Consider the following 27,938-nt stretch of genomic DNA (forward strand, 5'->3'; position numbering starts at 1 on the left):
ACTTTTTGTTCTCTTCCCAATCCCACTGAAACAGCAGTAGATACATAAAAATGAGAATAAATCCAGAGTAGCAGTGGCGAACAGGGACAGTTATCATTAGTGGCCAAGAGACTTAGAGGGATTTCTGGAAGGTAGTTGAAAAATACTATTTGCCACAGGATCTATCTGTATAAATGGAATTGCTGGATCACAGAATACATTTATAACTTCTGCTTCAAGAGCCCACTCATTTACTTTTTGTTCTCTTCCCAATCTCATTGAAACAACAGTAGGTAGATGAAAATGAGAATAAATCCAGAGTAGCAGTGGTGAACAGGGACAGTTATCATTAGAGGCCAAGAGACTTAGAAGGATTTCTGCAAGATAGAAGTTGGGAATGAGATGCAGAAGAAAAAGCAATCAGAGGTGAAGCATCTCCAATGCAGCACAGGCAGAATAGCAGCACTAGTGGTGAATAAGGTCTTTCACGTGGCAAACCAGGCCTTCCAGAATCTGACGTCCTCTTGGTTCCTCAGCTTTACTTCTTGCCAGAACTGGCCTCCCATTACAGGCTCTAGTTTGTGGGGCTTTGAATATCTGTTTTTCTCACAACCCTATTTTTCAGTCCTCGATGTGAATGTCTCCCTCTTTGGGAAGACTTCCATGACGCCCTAGAATGAGTGAGGCTCTCCTCCCAGGGGCTCCAATAGGACTCTGCACTCACTGTAACTAGAAGAATCAGGGTACACTCTTCCTCACCAGACCAGGGTAGACAATGAGCCTTTTGAAAGAATGTCATCAGACAAGGCGTCACAAATTTTAAAACTTAAAATATTACTTTTGGATATGCAAAGGATTGGAGCTAAAGTCGAATTTTCATGCATTAAAAAAAGGGAGGGTTTTTCTTTCTTTTGGAAAAAAATGAGAAAAAAAAAGAGTACAAAAAGTAAGCCAGGGCAATTTGAAAGACAACTGCTGTCTGAATTTCAAAAATAGTCAAAGGACTTTTAAAAGCAGAGATAACTAATAACCAGTTATTTAGCTATTTACATTCTCCTCTGTCTCCCCAACTTTCAATAAAATCTACTACAAACCCAAAGACTTTATGTGATATTTTTTTCACTTTGTGCAAAGCAAGAAAACAAGCTAACTTTTCATCTGGGTTGAAATAGTGCAGCACAGGGACAGCCAAGAAGGGAAAGAGACACAATCTCTAACTACACTAATTCACCAGGAAGTCACTTCAGAATTCAAAGAAATGTGGGGCAAAGCAGCTGACGTTGCAGGGTGTAGTATGTGTTTGCAGACCATTCACACCCAGGTCAGGGAGATTTCAGCTTACCACTGGACATCACTGAGCTGACAATGCCCCCCTACTTATATACAAGTTCCTGAAGTCAGGTAGTATATCTTAAGCATTTTAAGAACAAGGAAGTGATTAAAAGTTTTGACTGCTACTAAGAAGCTAAAAAGGGGACAGAAAAGTGACCAATATGAAGGTCGCTGGTGACTGTGATTAGCAACAGTTTGAGTAGCGTGGAGGAGATGGAAACAAATGAGTGGTTTGGGGTGTGGATTGGATATGAAGAAATAGAGACAAGGTTTTACACTCTCTTTTGAGTTCAGTAGTGAATAAAAATTTCTAACTGTAGCTTTAACTCTTGATTCCTATTTCCCAGTGTCTGCTCCTCCTGTCTTCAGCATTTTGGTGAATGATAACATCCTCTACTTGAATGCTTGAGTAAGAAATCCAGGCATCATCCTTGTTAATTCTGTTTTCCCCCATCTTAGTCCACCAAGAAGCCATAGCAGCTCTACTTTCAAAATGTATTCTGAAGGCTCTGCTCACCACCTCCACTGCTAATGCTACTGTCCATCTACTCCAGACCTTCTCAAGGGGACTATTGCAACAACTGCTACCAATTTCCTTTATTCCATTCTTGCTATCCTTCCTCAAGAGTTATTCTCTACATAGCAGCCAAAATGATCTTTTCATTATAAAAGATAAATCAGAATTTATTAGTTCTCTGCTTAAAATACCCCAATGGCTTTAAGTTATAATTACAATAAAGTCCACACTTTTTAACCAAGATTCCTGCCAGCTTCTCCAAACTCATGATCCACCACTCTGTCATTTACTATGCTTCAGCAACACTAGTCTCCTTTTAGTTCCTCAAACAGATCAATCTCATCTCCGCATCTGGAGCTTTGAAAGATCTACCAATTTGTGAAGCTTTCTGCTGCAATTATACCTCAGTACATTCTAAACAAATGTAAGTTAGCATTTCAGATCTTTTAAAAATTGATATAACAATTTTATATTGATATTTCAGTACTTAAAAAGTAGCATAGGTTATCAAACTATCAGAGTCCCAAAGACAGTATTGCAATTACTATTGAATAATTAGTAATACTTGTTTTTTTTTTTTTTTTTTTTTTTTAAATTTGGAAGCTACCTAAAACTACTTACGTTTTTGGAATAAGTAAATATAATCAACTTTATAAGCCATTGTTTATAATGACCCTCAATGTGGCCACAGTAAAATATGTATTTCCTTTTTTTTTTTTTTTTTTTTTTTTGAGACACAGTCTCACTCTGTTGCCCAGGCTGGAATACAATGGTACAATCCTGGCTCACTGCAACCTCTGCCTCCTGGGTTTAAGAGATTCTGCCTCAGTCTCCCAAGTAGCTGGGACTACAGATGTGCATCACCACGCCTGGTTAACTTTTGTATTTTTTTTTTTTTTTAAGTAGAGATGGAGTTTCACCATGTTGGCCAGGCTGGTCTCAAACTTCTGGCCTCAAGTGATCTGCCCACCTCGGCCTCCCAAAGTGCTGAGATTACAGGCATGAGCCACCACGCCCAGCCTGTATTTCCACATTTCTATAGCACTCTTTGCAGATCTCTGTTAATAATTTATCCACATGTATTTCATTCTTTATCCTATCAGATTGTGAGTGCCTCAAGGGTCATGATTATCTCTCTCTTTTTTTTTTTTTTTTTTTTTTTTTTTTTTATCTCTAGGACCCTAGCACAGAATCTGGCATATAGCAGATGTCAAAGTTTGTTGAAAGAATATATGAATTCCATTTTACTTCTGTCTGTTGGCATTTACCTCGAATATCATCCAATAGAGTTCCTTCAGTAGCATAAATATTTAGTCCATGATGTAAAGTGATCCTTACTAACCATTCTTCTACAGCTGCAATATCTGTTTGAAAACAAAAGGCAAATAATCAACTATTTTTTCATATGTTGTGTTTGGTGAAATTTAAGGATACGTGAACATTACCAACAATGATAGCCTTTCCTTTTCCAGCCATTTTGTTGGCATTTATATGTCAAATTTCATGTTTTCCCTATAAACATTTTGCTCATAAAATAATGGAAAAAGAATTATGAAGTGATCTTGCCACCATAGCAATGAATCTAGATACTAATATTTATGTCATAATTTTTCTCCTAGAGCTGTAGGGGCTTGATAAAAAGCAAATTATGACTCTTCTTGTGAAGCAGACCATGATTAATTAAAATGTATCGAATTGAGGGGGGAGGAGCCAAGATGGCCGAATAGGAACAGCTCCGGTCTACAGCTCCCAGCGCGAGCGACGCAGAAGACGGGTGATTTCTGCATTTCCATCTGAGGTACCGTGTTCATCTCACTAGGGAGTGCCAGACAGTGGGCGCAGGTCAGTGGGTGAGTGCACCGTGCACCAGCCGAAGCAAGGGGTCAGGGAGTTCCCTTTCCAGGGGTGACAGACGGCACCTGGAAAATCGGGCCACTCCCACCCGAATACTGTGCTTTTCCGATGGGCTTAGGAAACGGTGCCCCAGGAGAGTATAGCCCGCACCTGGCTCAGAGGGTCCTATGCCCACGGAGTCTCGCTGATTGCTAGCACAGCAGTCTGAGATCAAACAGCAAGTCAGCAGCGAGGCTGGGGGAGGGGCGCCCGCCATTGCCCAGGCTCGCTTAGGTAAACAAAGCAGCCTGGAAGCTTGAACTGGGTGGAGCCCACCACAGCTCAAGGAGGCATGCCTGCCTCTGTAGGCTCCACCTCTGGGGGCTGGGCACAGACAAACAAAAAGACAGCAGTAACCTCTGCAGACTTAAATGTCCCTGTCTGACAGCTTTGAGGAGGGCAGTGGTTCTCCCAGCATGCAACTGGAGATCTGAGAACGGGCTGACTGCCTCCTCAAGTGGGTCCCTGACCCCTGACCCCCGAGCAGCCTAACTGGGAGGCACCCCCCAGCAGGGGCAGACTGACACCTCACACGGCCGGCCAGGTACTCCAACAGACCTGCAGCTGAGGGTCCTGTCTGTTAGAAGGAAAACTAACAGAAAGGACATCCACACCAAAAACCCATCTGTACATCACCATAATCAAAGACCAAAAGTAGATAAAACCACAAAGATGGGGAAAAAACAGAGCAGAAAAACTGGAAACTCTAAAAAGCAGAGTACCTCTCCTCCTCCAAAGGAACGCAGTTCCTCACCAGCAACGGAACAAAGCTGGACGGAGAATGACTTTGACGAGCTGAGAGAAGAAGGCTTCAGACGATCAAATTACTCCGAGCTACGGGAGGATATTCAAACCAAAGGCAAAGAAGTTGAAAACTTTGAAAAAAATTTAGAAGAATGTATAACTAGAATAACCAATACAGAGAAGTGCTTAAAGGAGCTGATGGAGCTGAAAACCAAGGCTCGAGAACTACGTGAAGAATGCAGAAGCCTCAGGAGCCGATGCGATCAAATGGAAGAAAGGGTATCAGCCCTGGAAGATGAAATGAATGAAATGAAGCGAGAAGGGAAGTTTAGAGAAAAAAGAATAAAAAGAAACGAGCAAAGCCTCCAAGAAATGTGGGACTATGTGAAAAGACCAAATCTACGTCTGATTGGTGTACCTGAAAGTGACGGGGAGAATGGAAACAAGTTGGAAAACATTCTGCATGATATTATCCAGGAGAACTTCCCCAATCTAGCAAGGCAGGCCAACATTCAGATTCAGGAAATACAGAGAATGCCACAAAGATACTCCTCGAGAAGAGCAACTCCAAGACACATAATTGTCAGATTCACCAAAGTTGAAATGAAGGAAAAAATGTTAAGGGCAGCCAGAGAGAAAGGTCGGGTTACCATCAAAGGGAAGCCCATCAGACTAACAGCGGATCTCTCGGCAGAAACCCTACAAGCCAGAAGAGAGTGGGGGCCAATATTCAACATTCTTAAAGAAAAGAATTTTCAACCCAGAATTTCATATCCTGCCAAACTAAGCTTCATAAGTGAAGGAGAAATAAAATACTTTACAGACAAGCAAATGCTGAGAGATTTTGTCACCACCAGGCCTGCCCTAAAAGAGCTCCTGAAGGAAGCACTAAACATGGAAAGGCACAACCGGTACCAGCCACTGCAAAATCATACCGAAATGTAAAGACCATCGAGACTAGGAAGAGACTGCATCAACTAACGAGCAAAATAACCAGCTAACATCATAATGACAGGATCAGATTCACACATAACAATATTAACTTTAAATGTAAATGGACTAAATGCTCCAATTAAAAGACACAGACTGGCAAATTGGATAAAGACTCAAGACCCATCAGTGTGCTGTATTCAGGAAACCCATCTCACGTGCAGAGACACACATAGGCTCAAAATAAAAGGATGGAGGAAGATCTACCAAGCAAATGGAAAACAAAAAAAGGCAGGGGTTGCAATCCTAGTCTCTGATAAAACAGACTTTAAACCAACAAAGATCAAAAGAGACAAGGCCATTACATAACGGTAAAGGGATTAATTCAACAAGAAGAGCTAACTATCCTAAATATATATGCACCCAATACAGGAGCACCCAGATTCATAAAGCAAGTCCTGAGTGACCTACAAAGAGACTTAGACTCCCACACATTAATAATGGGAGACTTTAACACCCCACTGTCAACATTAGACAGATCAACGAAACAGAAAATCAACAAGGATACCCAGGAATTGAACTCAGCTCTGCACCAAGCAGACCTAATAGACATCTACAGAACTCTCCACCCCAAATCAACAGAATATACATTTTTTTCAGCACCACACCACACCTATTCCAAAATTGACCATATACTTGGAAGTAAAGCTCTCCTCAATAAATGTAAAAGAACAGAAATTATAACAAACTATCTCTCAGATCACAGTGCAATCAAGCTAGAACTCAGGATTAAGAATCTCACTCAAAACCACTCAACTACGTGGAAACTGAACAACCTGCTCCTGAATGACTACTGGGTACATAACGAAATGAAGGCAGAAATAAAGATGTTCTTTGAAACCAACGAGAACCAAGACACAACATACCAGAATCTCTGGGATGCATTCAAAGCAGTGTGTAGAGGGAAATTTATAGCACTAAATGCCCACAAGAGAAAGCAGGAAAGATCCAAAATTGACACCCTAACATCACAATTAAAAGAACTAGAAAAGCAAGAGCAAACGCATTCAAAAGCTAGCAGAAGGCAAGAAATAACTAAAATCAGAGCAGAACTGAAGGAAATAGAGACACAAAAAACCCTTCAAAAAATAAATGAATCAAGGAGCTGGTTTTTTTAAAGGATCAACAAAATTGATAGACTGCTAGCAAGATTAATAAAGAAAAAAAGAGAGAAGAATCAAATAGATGCAATAAAAAATGATAAAGGGGATATCACCACCGATCCCACAGAAATACAAACTACCATCAGAGAATATTACAAACACCTCTACGCAAATAAACTAGAAAATCTAGAAGAAATGGATAAATTCCTCAACACATACACCCTCCCAAGACTAAACCAGGAAGAAGTTGAATCTCTGAATAGACCAATAACAGGAGCTGAAATTGTGGCAATAATCAATAGCTTACCAACCAAAAAAAGTCCAGGACCAGATGGGTTCACAGCCGAATTCTACCAGAGGTACAAGGAGGAGCTGGTACCATTCCTTCTGAAACTATTCCAATCAATAGAAAAAGAGGGAATCCTCCCTAACTCATTTTATGAGGCCAGCATCATCCTGATACCAAAGCCTGGCAGAGACACAACAAAAAAAGAGAATTTTAGACCAATATCCTTGATGAACATTGATGCAAAAATCCTCAATAAAATACTGGCAAACAGAATCCAGCAGTACATCAAAAAGCTTATCCACCATGATCAAGTGGGCTTCATCCCTGGGATGCAAGGCTGGTTCAATATATGCAAATCAATAAACGTAATCCAGCATATAAACAGAACCAAAGTCAAAAACCACATGATTATCTCAATAGATGCAGAAAAGGCCTTTGACAAAATTCAACAACGCTTCATGCTAAAAACTCTCAATAAATTAGGTATTGATGGGTCGTATCTCAAAATAATAAGAGCTATTTATGACAAACCCACAGCCAATATCATACTGAATGGGCAAAAACTGGAAGCATTCCCTTTGAAAACTGGCACAAGACAGGGATGCCCTCTCTCACCACTTCTATTCAACATAGTGTTGGAAGTTCTGGCCAGGGCAATTAGGCAAGAGAAGGAAATCAAGGGTATTCAATTAGGAAAAGAGGAAGTCAAATTGTCCCTGTTTGCAGATGATATGATAGTATATCTAGAAAACCCCATTGTCTCAGCCCAAAATCTCCTTAAGCTGATAAGCAACTTCAGCAAAGTCTCAGGATACAAAATCAATGTACAAAAATCACAAGCATTCCTATACACCAATAACAGACAGAGAGCCAAATCATGAGTGAACTCCCATTCACAATTGCTTCAAAGAGAATAAAATACCTAGGAATCCAACTTACAAGGGATGTGAAGGACCTCTTCAAGGAGAACTACAAACCACTGCTCAAGGAAATAAAAGAGGATACAAACAAATGGAAGAACATTCCATGCTCATGGGTAGGAAGAATCAATATCATGAAAATGGCCATCCTTCCCAAGGTAATTTACAGATTCAATGCCATCCCCATCAAGTTACCAATGACTTTCTTCACAGAATTGGAAAAAACTACTTTAAGGTTTATATGGAACCAAAAAAGAGCCCGCATCGCCAAGTCAATCCTAAGCCAAAAGAACAAAGCTGGAGGCATCACGCTACCTGACTTCAAACTATACTACAAGGCTACAGTAACCAAAACAGCATGGTACTGGTACCAAAACAGAGATATAGATCAATGGAACAGAACAGAGCCGTCAGAAATAATGCCACATATCTACAACTATCTGATCTTTGACAAACCTGACAAAAACAAGCAATGGGGAAAGGATTCCCTATTTAATAAATGGTGCTGGGAAAACTGGCTAGCCATATGTAGAAAGCTGAAACTGGATCCCTTCCTTACACCTTATACAAAAATCAATTCAAGATGGATTAAAGACTTAAATGTTAGACCTAAAACCATAAAAACCCTAGAAGAAAACCTAGGCAATACCATTCAGGACATAGGCATGGGCAAGGACTTCATGTCTAAAACACCAAAAGCAATGGCAACAAAAGCCAACATTGACAAATGGGATCTAATTAAACTAAATAGCTTCTGCACAGCAAAGGAAACTACCATCAGAGTGAACAGGCAACCTACAAAATGGGAGAAAATTTTCGCAACCTACTCATCTGACAAAGGGCTAATATCCAGAATCTACAATGAACTCCAACAAATTTACAAGAAAAAAACAACCCCATCAAAAAGTGGGCGAAGGACATGAACAGACACTTCTCAAAAGAAGACATTTATGCAGCCAAAAAACACATGAAAAAATGCTCACCATCACTGGCCATCAGAGAAATGCAAATCAAAACCACAATGAGATACCATCTCACACCAGTTAGAATGGCAATCATTAAAAAGTCAGGAAACAACAGGTGCTGGAGAGGATGTGGAGAAATAGGAACACTTTTACACTGTTGGTGGGACTGTAAACTAGTTCAACCCTTGTGGAAGTCAGTGTGGCAATTCCTCAGGGATCTAGATCTAGAAATTCCATTTGACCCAGCCATCCCATTACTGGGTATATACCCAAAGGACTATAAATCATGCTGCTATAAAGACACATGCACACGTATGTTTATTGCGGTATTATTCACAATAGCAAAGACTTGGAACCAACCCAAATGTCCAACAATGATAGACTGGATTAAGAAAATGTGGCACATATACACCATGGAATACTATGCAGCCATAAAAAATGATGAGTTCACGTCCTTTGTAGGGACATGGATGAAATTGGAAATCATCATTCTCAGTAAACTATCGCAAGAACAAAAAACCAAACACCGCATATTCTCACTCATAGGTGGGAATTGAACAATGAGAACACATGGACACAGGAAGGGGAACATCACACTTCGGGGACTGTTGTGGGGTGGGGGGAGGGGGGAGGGATAGCATTGGGAGATATACCTAATGCTAGATGACGAGTTGGTAGGTGCAGCGCACCAGCATGGCACATGTATACATATGTAACTTACCTGCACGTTGTGCACATGTACCATAGAGCCTAAAGTATAATAATAATAATAATAATAATAATAAAAAGAAAAAAAAATAAAAAAATAAAAAATAAAAAAAATGTATCATATAAACCCTAAGGTGAACAACAAAAAAAGCTTTTAAGGTATAACTAATAAGCCAATAGTGGAGATAAAATGGAATCATAGAAAAGAATTAATATGAATGAAGACAGAAAAAGAGGAGAAAAGCAAAACAGAGAAGATTGAACAAATAGAAACAACCTGCAAGGTGGTAGATTTTAATATAACTAGCCATATCAACAATTACATTAAATGTAAGTGGTCTAAAATATCATCTAAAAGACTAGATTTGACGGATTAGGTGTAAAAATCAAGATTAAACTATATGTTATTTATAACAAACTTATTTTAAATGTAAAAGCATAAATAAGTTAAAAGTAAAAGAATGGGTAGGGCCTGGGGAAGCCAACAGCAGTAGCTTTAGCCTGGGAGCTGCTGAAGTGGCTGTACCCACAGGCCAAGGCTGAGGTTGAAACTGAAACAGGGGTTCACCCATGAAGAACACACCTGGTCCAAATGGTCTGGCTGCATAGGCCCTCATGTCCACCCAGGCATCTAGGCAGGTCTGTGCGCTGTCATGGCAAGGCTATGGCTACACTGGTGGCTACTAAAGCAGCCAGTGCCCAAGTACATCAATTGCTATCTGTGCCTCTTGCTGTCACCACTCTCCATCAAGAAGTTCCTGGACTTTGGGAGAGATAATGGCTACAGAGAACATCATATATGATTTCACAAAAGGAGATTTCTGTGCTACTGGCTAACACAGTGAATGAAGCCAATTTTCTGCTGGGTAAGTGGTTTAACAGGCCTTCAGTGGGATTGGTTCAAAGTTGGTATATGCAGAACTTTCTTGAAGTTTTAGAATATAAAAATAAGGGCCAGGCACAGTGGCTCATGCCTGTTATCCCAGCACTTTGGGAGGCTGAGGCGGGTGGATCATGAGGTCAGGAGATCGAGACCATCCTGGCTATCATGGTGAAGCCCCGTCTCTACTAAAAATACAAAAAAAAAAAAAAAATTAGCCAGGTGTGGTGTCAGGCATCTGTAGTGCCTGCTACTTGGGAGGCTGAGGCAGGAGAATGGCATGAACCCGGGAGGTGGAGCTGGCAGTGAGCCGAGTGAGCCACTGCACTCCAGCCTGGGCAACAGAGCGAGACTCTGTCTCAAAAAGAAAAAAAAAGAATATAAAAATAAGAGCCCTGAAGATCTACAGGTCTTAGATAACTTTCAGTAAGTACTGATGAAAGCCAGAAAAATGTGGTTTCTATAGCGGTACATGGAGTGATTGAACATAAGAAAAATTATGTGTTTGAGTCTTTTATTAGCAGTACAGCCAGTATCTTCCAGAATGGTTTTATCCCAACTCCATTTCTTCCCACATGCTTATTAACTAGCACGCACTTCTGTTTGATGGTGACACTATCCCTGCTCATTCTAAACACAGAAGAAATATTGATCTCACCTGTAATGTGGCTGATATAGTGAACAGTGTATATGAAACAGCCAAGAGGCTGTGTGAATAGTATTAGCTGGTAGCTCCAGAGGTGGAATTTGAAGAGTTCAATGCCAAAGCTCCAGACAAACCTATTCAAGTAGTTTATGTGCCGATACATCTGTTATACATGCAATTCAAGAACTCAATGAGAACAACAGTAGCACTCCATGAAGAGAGAAAATAGAGATACTTGGCTGTTAAAACCCTTGTTATTTGGGTTAAAAAAAAAAAAAAGATTTCTTCATTAAGTGACCGAGGTAGTGGTGTCTCACTTTGAAAATGTATCTTTTTTAAACTATATGTATTCAAATTCTAATAGACATAGCTGTAGCCTATAAGAGTTGTCCCTTTGGCTGGATTCAGTTAAAATTCACCATTTTTTTTCATCTGCATGCCATATTTTTTAAGGAGATCTAATACTATGTGATGGAATAAATGGGTATTGGTGCTGTCACTTATTTAAAGGCTGTTTTAAGTGAATCATTTGAGAGACTTCCAGTTTTTAAGACCTCTACTTGGCACTATTACAAAACTACACCTGATGATTGATGTGATACTAGCAGTAAACCCAGAGATGCTTCAAAATATAAGACTAATCAGGAAAAGGTCAGTACTGATAGAACTTTCTAGTCCTCTATGTGAAGAAAGATTGTCTTTTGTAAGTCAATCAGAGAGAACGCCTTTCTTCTACCAACTCTTGAGCATGGCACCATAACTACTCCAGTGGCTGAATGTTTATTTCCTCCATGCCAGCTGGATATTTTCATGGAGCCTTTCCTGTAGCCACTCTGGCTCTTCCATTAAACTAGTAACTTGAATAATTTTTTTTACCATATCTTGCTGCGGTGTGGTTAGTGACACAAAGAAAGAGCTTTTCTAGAGCTCTAGCATCCTCATAACCTCTACCTCATTATTGTAGAGTTGAGTGTCTACAGTCTCTACAGGATTCTGAACTTTCTTCCCATTCTGGACGTAGCATATACCCACTGTGACCAAATATAATGCTTGTCTCCAACCACTGATTAGGGGCTCAGGGTATGTGAAACTTAAAGACATCAGCTGAGTCCATCTGATAATTCAGTCCCAGGGTCCTTCCTTCCTCATATGCATATCTCCTCTACTCTCTTAGACTTTTGTCTTCCTCCACCTGATTATATTTTCATCATGAGGTATGGGTACTTTTGTGTTAGATCTTACTCACTGATGCACTGGCTTTATTTTATTTATTTATTTTTTGAGACAGAGTCTCTGTCTCCCAGGCTGGAGTGCAGTGGTGCCATCTCAGCTCACTGCAAACCCCACTTCCTGGGTTCAAGTGATCCTCCTGCCTCAGCCTCCCAAGTAGCTGGGATTACAGGCATGTGCCACCACACTCAGCTAATTTTTGTAGTAGAGACAGGTTTTCACCATATTGGCCAGGCTGGTCTTGAACTCCTGACTTCAAGTGATCTGCCCGCCTTGGCCTCCCAAAGTATTGGGCTTACAGGCATGAGCCACTGCAACTGGCTGGTTTTAAGATTCATTTGTGTACTTCCATTCTGTTGATGAAAGTGTTCCAAAAGTTGTTTTGAATAAAAGGTGAAAGGATGAAAAAATATGACACTAATCAAAAGAAAGCTGTAGCAGCCATATCAATATCTGACAAAGGAGAGTTCAGATCAATGCAATATCAGAAATAAAGAGGGACAATACATATGACAAAGGCATGATAAACCTAAGTGTAGACATGCTTAACAACACAGCTTCAAAATACGTAAATCAAAAGTTATGTCAAGAGTACATGGGGCATTTACTAAATAAGCCATAAAACACATTTTAATAAATTAAATTGCTATCACAGGAAATACGCCCTCTAAACATAATGGAATAAGCTAGAAAAATCAATAACAGAAAGATATCTGAAAAATTCCCCAATATTTGAACATTTTACAACACACTTCTAAAAAACCATGTATCAAAGAGAAAGTGCTGTGGGGAATTAGAAAATATTTTTAATTGAAAGAAAAGGAAAACACAACATCAAAATTTATTGGATGCAGATAAAGCAATGCTTAGAGAGAAATATATAGCAGTAAAATACTTGCATTAGAAAAAAGAAATCTCAAATCAATTACAGTAAGTTCTCACTTAACATCATCAATATGTTCTTGGAAACTAGGACTTTAGGCAAAACAATGTATAATACAAACTAATTTCACCATAGGCAAATTGATATAAACAAGAGTTAAGTTTCCATGGCATATATCTGGTCACAAAAACATCACCAAACTTCTAAATAAAGACCCTAAATTCTTCTAATATTAAATATTAAAATAAATGTGAGCTATGCATAGATTTTAAAAAGATTAATAAAAACAGGTAAGATAATTATTTACCCAATTTTTGGTGAATGAGTAAGTAATGGTGGTCATAGCGGTGGTGGATTAAATCAAGGAATAAATATTTGTAAAGCAAAAACTGTAAGGAGCATCCTCTACCACATGCAGTTAAAAAACAATAACAAACATGGCAGGCTAACTGAGGGCTTTTGTATTGCATCGTTTACTGTCATGCATTTGTTTGTAAGATTACCGTATACTTTATAAATACTTTATAATAATTTGTAAGTATTCATTCACTCATTTTCTGGCCTACTTATTTCAGTTCAGAATCAGGGGAGCCTACTCCAGCAGCCCAGGAACAAGGCGGGAACCAACCCAAGATTTAATGCCATTTCTTCACAAGGTGCACTTACACACACACCCAAGCTCAGTCATACGGGGACAATTTAGACACACCAATTAACCCAACATGCACATCTTTGGCTGTGCTAGGAAACTAGAGTACTCAGAGAAAACCTATGCAGACATGGGGAGAACACGAGCACTCCACACAGACAGTGGCCCTGGCCAGGAATTGACATTTTTTCCTTATCAATATTATAATGAAATGATGTTGAATGAAATGAGGTTATTCGAGGATCTGCTGTATATGAAGCAGGCTTTGGAAGATAGTAAAGAGTTTGTAAAGGGTCAGATAGTAAATATTTGGGGCTTTGTATGTTATATGATATCTGTTACACCACTTCAACTATACCACTGTAGCATAAAAGCAGCCATAGAAGACAAATAAATGAGCATGATTGTGTTCCAATAAAATTTTATTTACAAAAATAGGCAGTAGGCAGGATCAGGGGTCAGTAGTTTGCTGACCCCTGATCTAAAGATTCCCAACTTAACAAACTAGAAAAAAAAAAAAAAAAAAAAAGAAGCAAATTAAACCCAGTGCAAGTAGAAGTATAAGATAAAGAGTGACAACTGATGAAATTAGGAACAGAAAAACAATATACACAGTTAATGAAATCAAAAGATGTCTCTCTGAAACATAAAAACTGATGAACCTCTGCAAGACTAATAATTTAAAAAATACAAATAACTCATGTTAGAGATAAAATAGGGAACACCACTACAGACACCATAGATATTCTAAGGATAAGAAGGGAATATCACAAACAACTTCATGTCCATAGATTCAACAACTTAGATGAAATGGACACTTTCTTTGAAAGACACAAACTGTCAAAGCTCACTTAAAGAGAAACAGAAAACTTGAATATTCCTAAATCTATTAAGAGATAATGAATGTGTATTTAAAATCCTTTCACAAAGAAAACTCCAAGCCCAGATATCTTCACTGGTTAATCCCACCAAACATTTAATGAAAAGGTGATACCGATTCTATAAAAACTCATCTACAATATAGAAAAGCAGGGAACTCATCCCAACTCATTTCATAATGACAACCTTACTCAGATACCAGAATGAGATAAAGACATTCCAAGAAAAGAAAATAAATCTCCAGACTGATAACCTAGGAAACCTACTAGCCAAATGAGTTCAGGAATATATAAATAAGATAATACATCATGACCAAGTGTTGTTTGTCCTAGGATTCCAAGACTGGTTCAAAATTCAAAAATGAATCAATGTAATTTATCATATCAACAGACAATTATAAGAAAATCCTTATAATCATCTCAATAGATGCAAAAAATCATTTAACAAGATTTGACACCAATAATAAAAACTTGGCAAACTTGTAACGAAGGAAATTTCTTCAACCTGATGAAGGGCACCTATGTAAAACACAAATATTTTTTCCCTAAAACTGGAAACAAGGCAAGGATGTCCTCTCTTACTATTCCTTTCATACTGGAATCATACTAGAGGTCCTACCAGTACAATAAGACAAAAAAAAAAAAAAAAAAGAAAAAAAGAAAGAAAGAAAATGAATACATACTGGAAGAGAAGAAATAAAATTATCTCCATTCCTAAATGGTGATTATCCATGTAGAAAATCCCAAAGAATATATTAAAAGCTATTAGAACCAATAAGTAAATTTAACAAGATTGCAGGATACAAGATCAATAAACAGAACTCAATCATTCTTCTACATATGAACAATGAACAACTAGAAATCAAAATATTAAAAAGTACCACTTACAATAACACTCCAAACCATAAACTACTTTTTTTTTTTTGAGATGGAGTCTTGCTCTGTCCCCTAGTCTGGAGTGCAGTGGTACAATCTTGACTCACTGCAACCTCTGCCTCCTGGGTTCAAGCAATTCTCCTGCCTCAGCCTCTCGAGTAGCTGGGATTACAGGTGCCCTTCACTGCGCCTAGCTAATTTTTGTATTTTTAGTAGAGACGGGCTTTCGCCATGTTGTCCAGGCTGGTTTCGAACTCCTGACCTCAGGTGATCCACTCACCTCAGCCTCCCAAAGTGCTGGGATTACAGGCCTGAGCCACCGTGCCTGGCCCAAAACCATGAACTACTTAGGTATAACTTAAAAAAAAAAAACCAAAAAAATAGAAACCACTCAAACTGCATTCTCTCCCTCTTCCTCTACCACAGGAAGAGAAGAATGATCATCAATGGCAAATGGCAGTTGCAGCCAATCAACACCAGGAGCTAGCTTCACGCTTAGGAGAGAATGCTGAGCCTTTGCCTTGTGGTTTCCAGTGCTCTACACATTCACAGAAGCTTCTCTAGTAACAAACTATAGAGATGATCCCTGAAAGTATAATTTTGGTATACTTTTTTTTTTATGTGCAAGTTCTCTAAGCTGAAAGCCACAAAACCTGGATGAAATAATTTTTTAAAAAGATGTAAACAAATGGAGAGATATAGTGTCTTCATGGTTTGGAAGACTCATTATTATTAAGATATTGACTCTCCCAAGCAAGGCATGGTGGCTCACGCCTCTAATCCCAGCACTTTGGGAGGCTGAGGTGGGTGGATCACCTGAGGTTAGGACTTCGAGACCAGCCTGGCCAACATGGCGAAACCCTGTCTCTACTAAAAATACAAAAAATTTAGCCAGGTGCCTGTAATTCCAGCTATTAGGGAGCCTGAGGCAGAAGAATCACTTGAACTCGGGAGGCGGAAGTTGCGGTGAGCCGAGATCATGCCACTGCCCTCCAGCCTGGGCAATAAGAGTGAGACTCCATCTCAAAAAAAAAAAAAAAAAGAAAAGATATTATTGACTCTCCCTAAACTGATCTATAGATTCAATGCAATACAAAATTAAAAATCACTGCAGGATTTTTGTAGAAGTAAACAAGTTGATTCTAAAATTTACATAGAAACGCAAAAGAACTACAATAACCAAAACAATTTTGAAAAAGATCAACATTGAAGGACTAACATTACTTATAAGACCTATTATAAACCTAAAATAATCAAGACAGTGTGGTATTGGTGAAAGGATACAGTCCAGAAATAGCAATTCAATGGAAATAAAAAGTTTTTACAACAATGGTACTGGAATAATTGGATATCCATATTCCAAAAAATTAACATTGGCCCATATAACTTATAAAAATCAACTCAAAATAAATCATAGACGTAATTACACAAGCTAGAAATGTAAACTTCTAGAAGAAAATATAGGAGAATATCTTTGTGAACTTAGGTTAGGCAAAGATTTCTTAGCTGTGATGTCAAAAGTACCATCCATAAAATAAAAAGCTGATAAATTAGTCTTCAGCAAAATTGAAAACTCTGATCTTCAAGAGATACTCTTAAGAGATGAAAAGACAAGCCCCAGACTGGGAGAAAATATCTGCAAATCATATCTGGTAACACCTGTATCCAGAATATATAACAAACTTGTAAAACATTTGAACAGATACTAAACCAAATGGCAAAAACCATAAAAAAAATGCTCAATGTCATTAGTTGTTAGAAAAATGCAAATTAAAACCACAATTAGTCTAGGCACGGTCGCTCATGCCTGTAATCCCAGCACTTTGGGAGGCTGAGGCCAGTGGATCACCTGAGACCAGACTGGTCAACACGGCGAAACCCTGTTTCTACTAAAAAAATACAAAAAATTAGCCAGGCCTGGTGGTGTGCATCTGTAATCCTGGCTCTTCAGGAGGCTGAGGCAGGAGAATCACTTGAACCCAGGAGGCAGAGGCTGCAGTGAGCTGAGATCACGCCACTACACTCCAGCCTGGGTGACAGAGCAGATTTCGTCTCAAAAAACCCCAAACAAACAAACAAACAAACAAAAAACCACACAAATGCCACTATGCTTTTTTTTAGAATGGCTAAAAATTTAAAAAAATGTCTATACATACATATATGCATACATATTTACAAGCATACACACACACACATATACTAAGTTCTGGCATGGATGCAGATCACCTGGTGGTCAGAATGCAAAATGATAAAGCCACTTTGGGAAATCGTTTGACAGTTTTTCTTATAAAGTTAAGCTTACACTTATCATACAACACAGTAATCATACTACTTGGTATTAGCTAAATGCAACAAAAAATTACGTTCACACAAAAACCTGTATAAGATTGTTTGCAGTAGCTTTATTCATAATTTTCAAAAACTAGAAAAACCCAAATGCCCTTCAACAAAATTAACTATCCACACCAAAAAATACTACCCAACAACAACACTAGAGAGACTATAACATAGACAAATCTCCAATGAATTAGCTAAGTGAAAGAAGCCAGACTCAAAGGCTGTATAGTTTATGATTCCATTTATATGACCCTGGAATAGACAAAACAACAGGAACAGAGAACAGAACAGTGGTTGCCAGGGACTGGGAGATGGAGAGGGGTTGATTATGGGTGGAGTGATTTTATTGCCTGATGGAACTGTTCTATGTCTTGACTGCAGTGATCACAGTTGTATACATTTGTCCAAACTCACAGAACTGGACACCAAAAAGGATATGTTTCATAGAATGCAAATTATACCTTATTTTAAAATGAAAAGAAAAGGAGCAAATTATGTAGTGTAAAACAAGGAAGGGCTGTTTACTTTCAACAATTACATGTAGTTCACACTTCAAACTGCTTTCACCACCTAGTCATCTCTAAATTTCCATACAACTCTATGGGCCTCTGTTAAATCATCTGAAAATGAAGATAATCATAGTATCTACCCCATAGTTGGGAATAAATGAACTAACATAGAGTGTTTAGAGCAGTGCTGACATATAATAAGAATTCAATAAATGCTGCCTGCCTGCTATTTCTACTGCCACTACAATGACTATTCTACTACCTTTGTTGTTGATGTTGCCTAACCTACTTTTCCCAAGATCTTACATACACTCAAATATATTCCCAAGATTTTACATATACTCATAATACTCATATTCATGCCATAGCAGTAAATAAAGTATGATTAAAGAGGAAAAAGTGAATGAATAAATATGATCTCCTTACCTCTGAACATTTTTCCCCTGATTTTTAGCATATTACTATCTACATAAACCATCCCCTTCTATTACAGTACTAGCACAAAGATATTTCTTTTTACTCAGTCCAGGGAGTTGTATCAGGAGAGAAAGAGCTAATTTGGTCTTTTTCTAAAATCCTTAAGTTCTCGTATCATCTTTGTTCCTGTCTGGGTGACTTTAGAATCAATGCTTTTCTAAAATTAAAGTTTGTAAATAAAGAGTAGAAGTAAAAATAACATGTGATCTTCACTTCTTCGATGGTCAAATGAATGTCAATATTATGCTAAGCTTCTGGAATAACATTCCATCATTATATTAATAAGAGTTAGGCTACATCAAAAATAAGAGTACAGTTTTCAAGATAAATTCCTTTAAAAATCACAGATAGCTCCAATAAGAAAATTAATTTGAAAAAAAGTTGAATAAAGGGTAAAGATAGTGATACAATCTATGCCAGATGTTACGGCACTGGGGCATCTATTGCAGACTTTTATCTTTGACACTTTTTTTTATCTATAGAATCTTTTCTATCATCTCTAACTTACCCTCACCTTGCCTTGCCTTCATTCTATAGAACACAGTTTGGAATGTCCTTTACTCCAATACCAAGAGGGGTTGGTCTCTATGGTTCCCCCATCCTACTCTCCCAATCCATATTTGCTTGGTGCACAGGTGGATGCTGGATCAACAATGGGTCAACTGAAGATACTGTCCTGGGAATTTGGAATTGGGTTGACCCATAAGAAAGATATATAAAATTCAACTGTAATGAGGCAACTTTAGAAAGCCTGTCTACAAAAAAAGAAAAATAAATATAGATTTACAGAAAATACAGATAAGACAGACAAACAGGGTGAAAGTATTCCCTCAGTTCTTGATGGTTTTCCATTTCTTTTTTTTTATTTTATTTTAGATGGTTTTCCATTTCTTATTTCTACTTCCTTCCTATAAGATGGTGCATTTTTGTCTTTGGGTTCCATGACTAAAATAAATTTATTCTTTTTCCTTAAGTGAAGTCAAGTTGGTTTTGTTTAATGCACCTATCATATTAAAACAACAAATCTTCCACCATTTTTAACCTCTGTGAATGTGTCTCATGCCTAGAGATCTACTAGGTCAGTTCACTAGATCAATACTCACAGTTTCTGGAATTTGACTTTTCTCCTCTTTTCATCTAGGTATATACAGTAGCATATGACACTACACTGCCACAAAATACTTAATAGAGTCCATAATAAAATAACACATCATATTTATAGCTTATAACATATTAAAATTAATTATTCATCTTCAGTAAAATAAATTAGTACCCATATTAATACTACAATTTCCAAGTTCTAAGAAATGAGTTTATTTTAAATAAAGGATAATATAAATGTTGTATATGTCAAAACAATCTACCTATAATAGGACTGTCAGGTAAAATACAGTATCCCAGTTAAATTTAAAATTCAGATAAACTACAGATAATTTTTAGTAAGTATGTCCCAAATACCACATGGGGGATTTACATGACATAAATCATTTTTAAGATAATACATTCTTTTCGTTCTTTTTATTTGATAAATCCAGACACAGGGGTAAAAGAATTAATTCAGATCACTCTTACCTGTGCTTTGTGTGATATTTTCTCTAGGAATATCAACCAACCACAAAACCCGATCACTGAACTTGAATAAAGAAGACATCAGAAAACAATGTTTTACAACATGAATAACAACACATCACATTCTACGCTATCTTTTTAAAAGAGAATTAAACAAAAACATCCAATGCATATACCTTTTACCTAGAAATTTCACTGTTAGGAATTTTTCCTACATTATGCTCACATATGTGTGAAATAAAATGTATTCAAGAATAATTTTGCATCATTGTAATGGCTGAACATTGGAAATAATGAAAATATTCATCATTCGTGTATAATATAGCCACATAGTGGAACTCTGTACGGCCAAGCTTAGGTAGCACAAAGTTGAAGTATTTACTGGCATGACATGTCAGAGACAGAGCTTGAGGTTGACAGAGCATTTGGTATATTAAAAGGAAAATTCCAGGAATAAGGAAACTGCAAGAATGGTAATCTCTGAGATTTAAACATAAACTGGGACCAAATTCTTGGGCAATAAAGGTGCAAAGGACACCCCCAGAAGACCAGTTCATAAAAACTAGCAGTGCAAGCTAAAAGAATTCAGTAGCGATTTCAGCTGCCAAAACCACAGGTAAGATCTTAGAGACCTGTGGTACAATTCTTCTTTTGAAGAAATAATGGCTGGAAACATTCCAAATTTGCTAAACTTACAATTCAAGAAGCCCAGGGAACCTTACTTGGGTAAATCCAAAGAGAAAAATCTTAAAAGCATCCAGAGAAAAATAACATATTACATACAGGAGACAATCATAAAATTAACAGCTGACTTCTTATTCAGAAGCAAAGGTGTCAGATGACATTAGAATAAAATATTCAAAATGCTGAAATAAAGTGAAGTCAACCAGAAATTTTATATTTGACAAAACTATGCTTCAAAATTTCAGTTGACCACTAAAAACCTGTTAGATCTTACAAACAAGTTTAGCAAGGCTGCAGGATACTAGATCAACATATAAAAATCAATTATTATATTTCTATGTACTTGCAGTGAACAATCTGAAAATGAGATTAAGAAAGCAATTCCCTTTACAACATAAAAAAGAATAAAATATTAGAAATAAATTTAACAAAAGTATAAAACTTATACTCTGAAAACAAAACATTGTTGAAAGAAATTAAAGATCTAAATAAATAGAGAGACATCCATGTTCATAGATTGAAAGACTTAATATTAGTAAAATGGCAATACTACCCAAATGTATCTACAGATTCAATACAGTCCTTATCAGAATCCCAGATGGCTACTTTGTAGAAATTGGCAAGCTTATCCTAAAATTCATATGGTAACTCAGACTAGCAAAAATAATCTTGAAAAAGAAGAACAAAGTTAGAAGATTCATGCTTCCTGATTTCAAACTGTACTACAAAGCAACAATATCAAGACAATATGATATTAGCATAAAGATAGACATGTGGATCAATGCAATAAAATTGAGAATCCAGAAATAAACTGTCCCATTTATGGTCAACTTATTTTCAACAAAAGTGCCAAAACGATTCAATAGAAGAATAATAGTCTTTTCTACAAGTCATGCTAGGATGGCTGGATATCCACATGCAAAAGAATGAGTAAGGACCCTCATCCCACATCAAATACAAAAATAAACTCAAAATGGATCCAAGATCTAAATGTAAAAGGTAAACTATCAACCTCCTAGAAGAAAACATGTGGGGTAAAATTTCATAACCTTGAGTCAGGCAATGGTTTTCTACACACGACACCAAAAGCACAAGCAACAAGAGAAAAAATAGATACAGCCGACTTTATTAAGAAAAACTTTTGTGTATCAAAGGACACTACAAAGAAAGTGAAAAGACAATGCATAGAACGAGAGAAAATATTTGCAAATCATATGTCTGATAAGAGACTTATATCTAGAATCTATACAGAACTTTTACAAATCAAAAAGACAAATACCCCAACTAAAAATGGGCAAATAATTTGAATAGATATTTCTCCAAAGAACATATTCAAGGGACTAATAAGTACATGAAAAGATACTCAACATCATTAGTCATTAGGGAAATTAAAATCAAAATGATAATGAGATAGCACTTTATACCTACTAGGATGGTTATTTTAAAAAAGACAAATAAAGGCCGGGCATGATGGCTCATGCCTGTAATCCCAGCACTTTGGGAGGCCGAGGCTGGCAGATCACAAGGTCAGGAGATCGAGACCATCCTGGCTAACAAGGTGAAACCCTGTTCTCTACTAAAAATACAAAAAATTAGCCAGGTGTGGTGGCGGATGCCTGTAGTCCCAGCTACTCCGGAGGCTGAGGCAGGAGAATGGCATGAACCCGGGAGGCGGAGCTTGCAGTGAGCCAAGATCGCACCACTGCACTCCAGCCTGGGTGACAGAGCGAGACTCCGTCTAAAAAAAAAAAGACAAGCAAAACCAAGCCTTGGTAAGGATATGGAGAAACGGGAACCCTAACCCAGGTATGGTGGTATGTACTTGTAGTCCTGGCTACTCAGGAGGCTGAGGCAGAACTTCTGGGCACTTTAGCCCAGGAGTTCAAATCCTGCCTGGGCAACACAGCAAGACTCTGTCTCTAAACAAAAAAGAAAGAAAGAAAAGAAATTGGAATTCTAACAAGCTGCTAGTGAGAATGTAAAATAGTACAACCACTTTAGAAAACAGTCTGGCATTTCCTCAAAAGGTCAAACATGGAGTTATCATATGATCCAACATTTCCATCCCTGGCCAGGTAGCTAAGAAAAATGAAAACATATTTCCACACAAAAATTTTCACACAAATGTTCACAGCAGCATTATTCATAAGAGCCAAAAAGTGGGAATAGCCCAAAGGTTCATCAACTGATAAATGGATAAACAAAATGTGGTATTTATACAATGCGATATTATTTGACCATATTATGCTAACTGAAAGAAGCCAGCCATGAACACTACATATATATGCTTCATTTACATAAAATGTTCAAAGTTAGAAAATCTAAAGAAACAGAAAGATTAGTGGTTGTCTAGGGCTGGGGAGTGGAGGCGGGATTGGGAGTGACTGCTAATAGTTATAGACTGTCACTTTCATCACTTTTGGAGTGACTAAAGTATTCTGGAATTAGTAGTGATGGTTGCACAACTCTATGAATATACTAAAAACCATTTAAGTGCACACTTTAAATGAGTGAACTGTATGGAATTATATCATCATAAAGTTGTTGCCAAAAAAGAGGTGAAATAAAGACATTTTTAGGAGGAAAAAAACCCCAGAGAATTATTTGCCAGCAGTTCTGCACTGTAAGAAATGCTAAAAGAAATTGACATCAGATGGCAACTTACATCTACAGGAAAGAATGAAGGACAGTATAAATAATAAATATGTAGGTAAAAGGTACCAATAAGTATTTCTTCTTCTTTATTTAAAAATATATGACTGTTTAAAGCAAAAAGTGTAACATTATCATTGGGCTTAAAACATACATAGATGTAATATTACTCAGCTACCTATTTTTAAAAAAATACATCCTATAAGGAAGAGTATGCTTCTTGTTAATAATATATCACAGAATAAGATAAAATGTAATTACCAACGTTAAATTAAAGTGGAAGATGCCGTTATATGTACTATTCATGATTCCCAAGCTGGGAGCAAGTCCTCCTGATGTGAACACACTTAGCATTGCTTTTGATGCAATTTCATTTTCAGTTTGGAAGAAACACTGGATTTTCTTTAGGAAAGAGCAAGAAAAAAAAAACAACAATTAATAACCACTTGATGCAGACACACAAGTTAGTTAATCTAAAAGTGATTAGTAATTCCAGTCTCTAGTTAGGAAAAAATATATATATTTATAAAAGTATACTTTCAGAACTCAGTAACCTATTATGCTAGCATCATAAAGGTTTCGTCTTAATAACAATCTTTTCTATCATAGAAATGGTCATTATTATTACATGTAGTAAACATAGACTCAAAGCAATATGTTATCACAAATAGAAATTCCAATTTTATTAAAATTGTTATTTTGTGTCTAAATAAAAAAGGAAGCAACTATATAAAGCAAAGCCCATTTTACTGCATCTTTACTGGATATTTCCTAGTTTTGAGAAGGCATATGAAAATGTAGCGATCAGAAATGGTGGATTTTCCTGAAAACTAACATGAGACAGATACCAAGAGCTTTATTTCAATTAATTCTCCTAGTACTTAAGATCGCTTTGGGCAAGTTCCCCATCTGAGTTTTAGTTTCCCTAATCTAAAAAATGGGGAAATACATTCATTCCAAAAATATCTACTGAGCCCCTCCTATGAATGGTGCTAGGAATGTAGATGTGAATAAAACAGACAGAATTCTCTGCCCCTGTGGAATTAACATTCTAATGGAGATTGGCAAGTAGACAAACTGGAGGGAGAGATTGGTGGATGGACTGGTAGAGAATGAAGGAAAAGATAGAAAAAATGAAATAAATATAGAATACATTATAAGAATGAGGCAGGGAAGGGAGGTTGAGAGTGCAGGAGTTTGGGAAGGCAGTACAATTTTTCACAGGGTTATCAGCGAAAAAAAAACAATAGTACTTTCCTCACAGAAGATTAAATGTATAGATTAAATGCCATAATGAACATTAAACATTTTTTTAAATGCCTGATACACATAAACACTTTATAAATGTTAGCTATCACTTCTAATACTACTGCTGCTAGAGCTACTATACTACAACTATCCAAAAAGTAGGTTATAATTCCCATTTTAGAAGAAGAACTGAGGGTCAGAGAGTTTAGGTAACCTGCCCCAGGACACACAGACCATAATGACAAAACCAAGACTGGACCCCAGCTCTGTAAGTCCGCCTTCTTCCAAAGCCCATTCTTTTTCCATAACATATAACAACAAATCAGAAATGCATTTTTGGCTCAGAGAGCATACACTTCTCAATAGTTGTATACACAAAGCTTAAATATATATTTAAGCATATCAAGAGGGAATTGTGGCCTAAGTCAAAGCAGGCTTAGGAATAAATGCATTTGTTCTCATGGAGTCTTTTTCTTTGTTTTTATTATATATATTTATCATAGATTTTTAGACAATCTGTGCATTTTTTATTAACATATATTTTTGTTAGTATTTGCTGCATGATCTTGATAGCATGCTTTATTTTACTCCGTTGTGTGTGTTTTTAAAAAGTCTCCCATTATTTGAATCAAAGGATCATGTCATTCCTTACCCAAAATGACAACTTCAATGTGGTACTTGTTATACAAAGGCAAGACAGATTTTCAAGGTCATGTGAGGTAGCTTTCCTTCTCTAATAGGCTACATCTGTCAGACTTCAAAAGGACAAATCAACTCCACTAAAAAGGGGAGGGAGGAGGCATCATTTTAAAAAAGAAAGAATAAAAGCAAAAACACCCAGGATGCTAAGTGAAGTATTTTACCTGCTCCAAGTAGACATACACTAGCAAAGATAGACAAAATTATTATTTATATAGAATTTTTCCTCCCCAAGTCTGAACACAGTAGAGGGTATTTGGAAAGAATACAATGCTATTGGTTTTACACATGAACTTTAAAGGAACGTGAGGGGTTATAACACATGCTATTAGTGGACCTTACCAAGTTTTCTAAGAAAAGATGCAACTTGATTATTTCATTCTCTTGAGGGAACCCTTTGTTAGAACATGCAAAGCGTTTCTCTGTATCATCTAAATAATAAAAAAAATACATACATTAGATCACTGATAGAAGACTGTCCATAAAAAGTACCATGTTTCTAAAACTGACAAAATATTTTTAAGGAATAAGAATTATAATTGCACATTTTAAATTCACTTTAGGTAAAATTCAAATTTTCCACCTTGTTTTTCTTTTTACACATATGCTATAAGGCATGTTTAAAAAGGGAAGGTTTGGCTGAAGCACTAATATAACTCACGCTAGACCATGACACAAAATTTTTAGAGGTAGACAAAAACCAGTTCTTGACACTTCAACGCCTCACCTTGAGGGTATAGAAGGATCCAGAATCAGCAACTGCAGAGAGAATTTGTGTTTTGATAGAGAGGTACTGAATGAAGATGTTAGGAGATGGACCCCTTCTACTTACTTACCTCGTGTCTGAAGCAAGAGGGTCTGATGGGCACACTAAAAAAAGTAACATGTATCCCTGCAGTTTGGGGCGCAAACTCAGACTCCTGCTTAGAAAATCTAGAAGGCAAGAGATGATTTGGTGGAGAGAACAGGATATGGTTTGTTGAGAAAGAGATGGGTATGTTAATGATACAGACAGCAGACAGAAATACTGGGTAGAAGAGGCAAAGGTCCCATCCTCAAGCCTGGAAACCCACAGCCCTAATGAAAACAGGCATTTCTGTTTTTGTGCCCAAAAGTTGCCTTTTGGCCCACCATGGCCCCTATCCTACCCATATAAACCCCAGACCCCAGGCCTCAGAGCAGACTAGTAGGCAAGCAAAGAGATGAACAGAAGAGCAAAAGAACAGCAGAGAGAAGAGAAGGAGCATCTAAATGCCAAGAGGAGTTCCGCTGGGGATGGTCGGAGAGGCCAAAATCCAGGGGAAGATCATCTTCCCACACCATCCCCCTTCTAGCTCGCCATCTGTTCTGCTGAGAGCCACCTCAGGCCATTCAGTAAAACCCCTGCATTCATCCTTCAAGTCCATGTGCAAACTGATTATTCCTGGATGCCGGACAAGAACCTGGGTACCAAGAAGGCACTGAGCTGGTAAACACTTAAACCGTCCGTGGACAGCAAGGCTAAGAGGGTGCACGGTAACACACACCCACTTGGGCTTCAGGAGTCACAGGCTCCCACCCGTGGATGCTGCCATGGAGCCAGAGCCCAGGTGTGCTCGTCTGGCTCCTGCACCTGCCCATCTGCATGCTCCCCATCCCGTAAGGGGTTTGAGTGCCAGAACAGCCACACCTCTGTATGTCCTGCAAGAGGGGCCAGGGAACTCGTTCCGTTTCATTAAGAGTCCTGCACAACCAAAATTTACTGGGGCAAAAGATGGATGAATGCTTCCTGTGGTCCAGATATAGGTCACTGGTGAAAAAGAACTAGCTTAGGGTCATCTAGGCTCCTGTCCTCAAAGGTCTTTCTGAGTGGCAAATGGCTCTCAGTGAAAAGAATTTGAAGGCATAGACAAAGAAATAAGTGACCAGTGGAAATGAAGAAGTTTTTGCCTTTGTTAGAAGAACTGTAGATGAGAGATTCCTGGTAATGTGAGGGAGGGGAAGGAGCTATGAAGGACTCATTCAAGGGCCCAGAGATCAAGGGTCAGCTTTACACATCTGCTGGAACTTGAAAGTGCAAGTGTCAGATGGTCCCCTCAGAACCAGTTAGGGCAGAACTGTGCTATTCCCTCCCACTTCTCCCTCCCTTTCTACAACGCTGGAGCAGGAAGGGTCAAAACCTAAAGTTGATGAGACGATGAAAAGGAATCTAAACACTAAGTGGAGAGAAGGAAAATTGACCTTAGCCTTTCTTCCTCGCCTATAGGCTTCCCACCAGCACAGGCCCAGACAGGAAACAGGG

At 37.8% G+C, this 27,938-nt stretch overlaps 1 protein-coding gene and 1 non-coding gene across 2 annotated transcripts in view; both read right to left on the reverse strand.

The window, feature by feature from the left end:
• The window catches only part of CATSPERB (cation channel sperm associated auxiliary subunit beta), a 156,898-nt gene that overhangs the window by 123,994 nt on the left and 4,966 nt on the right, over nucleotides 1-27,938 (reverse strand). Inside the window, exons 3-6 of the mRNA XM_024231934.3 lie at nucleotides 26,000-26,088; nucleotides 23,972-24,112; nucleotides 20,378-20,438; nucleotides 3,097-3,192 (exon numbers count right to left, since the gene is read on the reverse strand). Of these exons, the coding sequence (XP_024087702.3) occupies nucleotides 3,097-3,192; nucleotides 20,378-20,438; nucleotides 23,972-24,112; nucleotides 26,000-26,088 (387 nt within the window). The remainder of the gene's footprint in view (nucleotides 1-3,096; nucleotides 3,193-20,377; nucleotides 20,439-23,971; nucleotides 24,113-25,999; nucleotides 26,089-27,938) is intronic.
• On the reverse strand, nucleotides 15,869-16,084 carry LOC112128961 (small nucleolar RNA U3). Its single transcript, XR_002911398.1, has one exon. It is a non-coding gene; the product is annotated as a small nucleolar RNA U3 (small nucleolar RNA).

The sequence above is a fragment of the Pongo abelii genome, chromosome 15 (genome assembly GCF_028885655.2).
Source record: "Pongo abelii isolate AG06213 chromosome 15, NHGRI_mPonAbe1-v2.0_pri, whole genome shotgun sequence".
In the NCBI taxonomy this organism is placed as follows: domain Eukaryota; kingdom Metazoa; phylum Chordata; class Mammalia; order Primates; family Hominidae; genus Pongo; species Pongo abelii.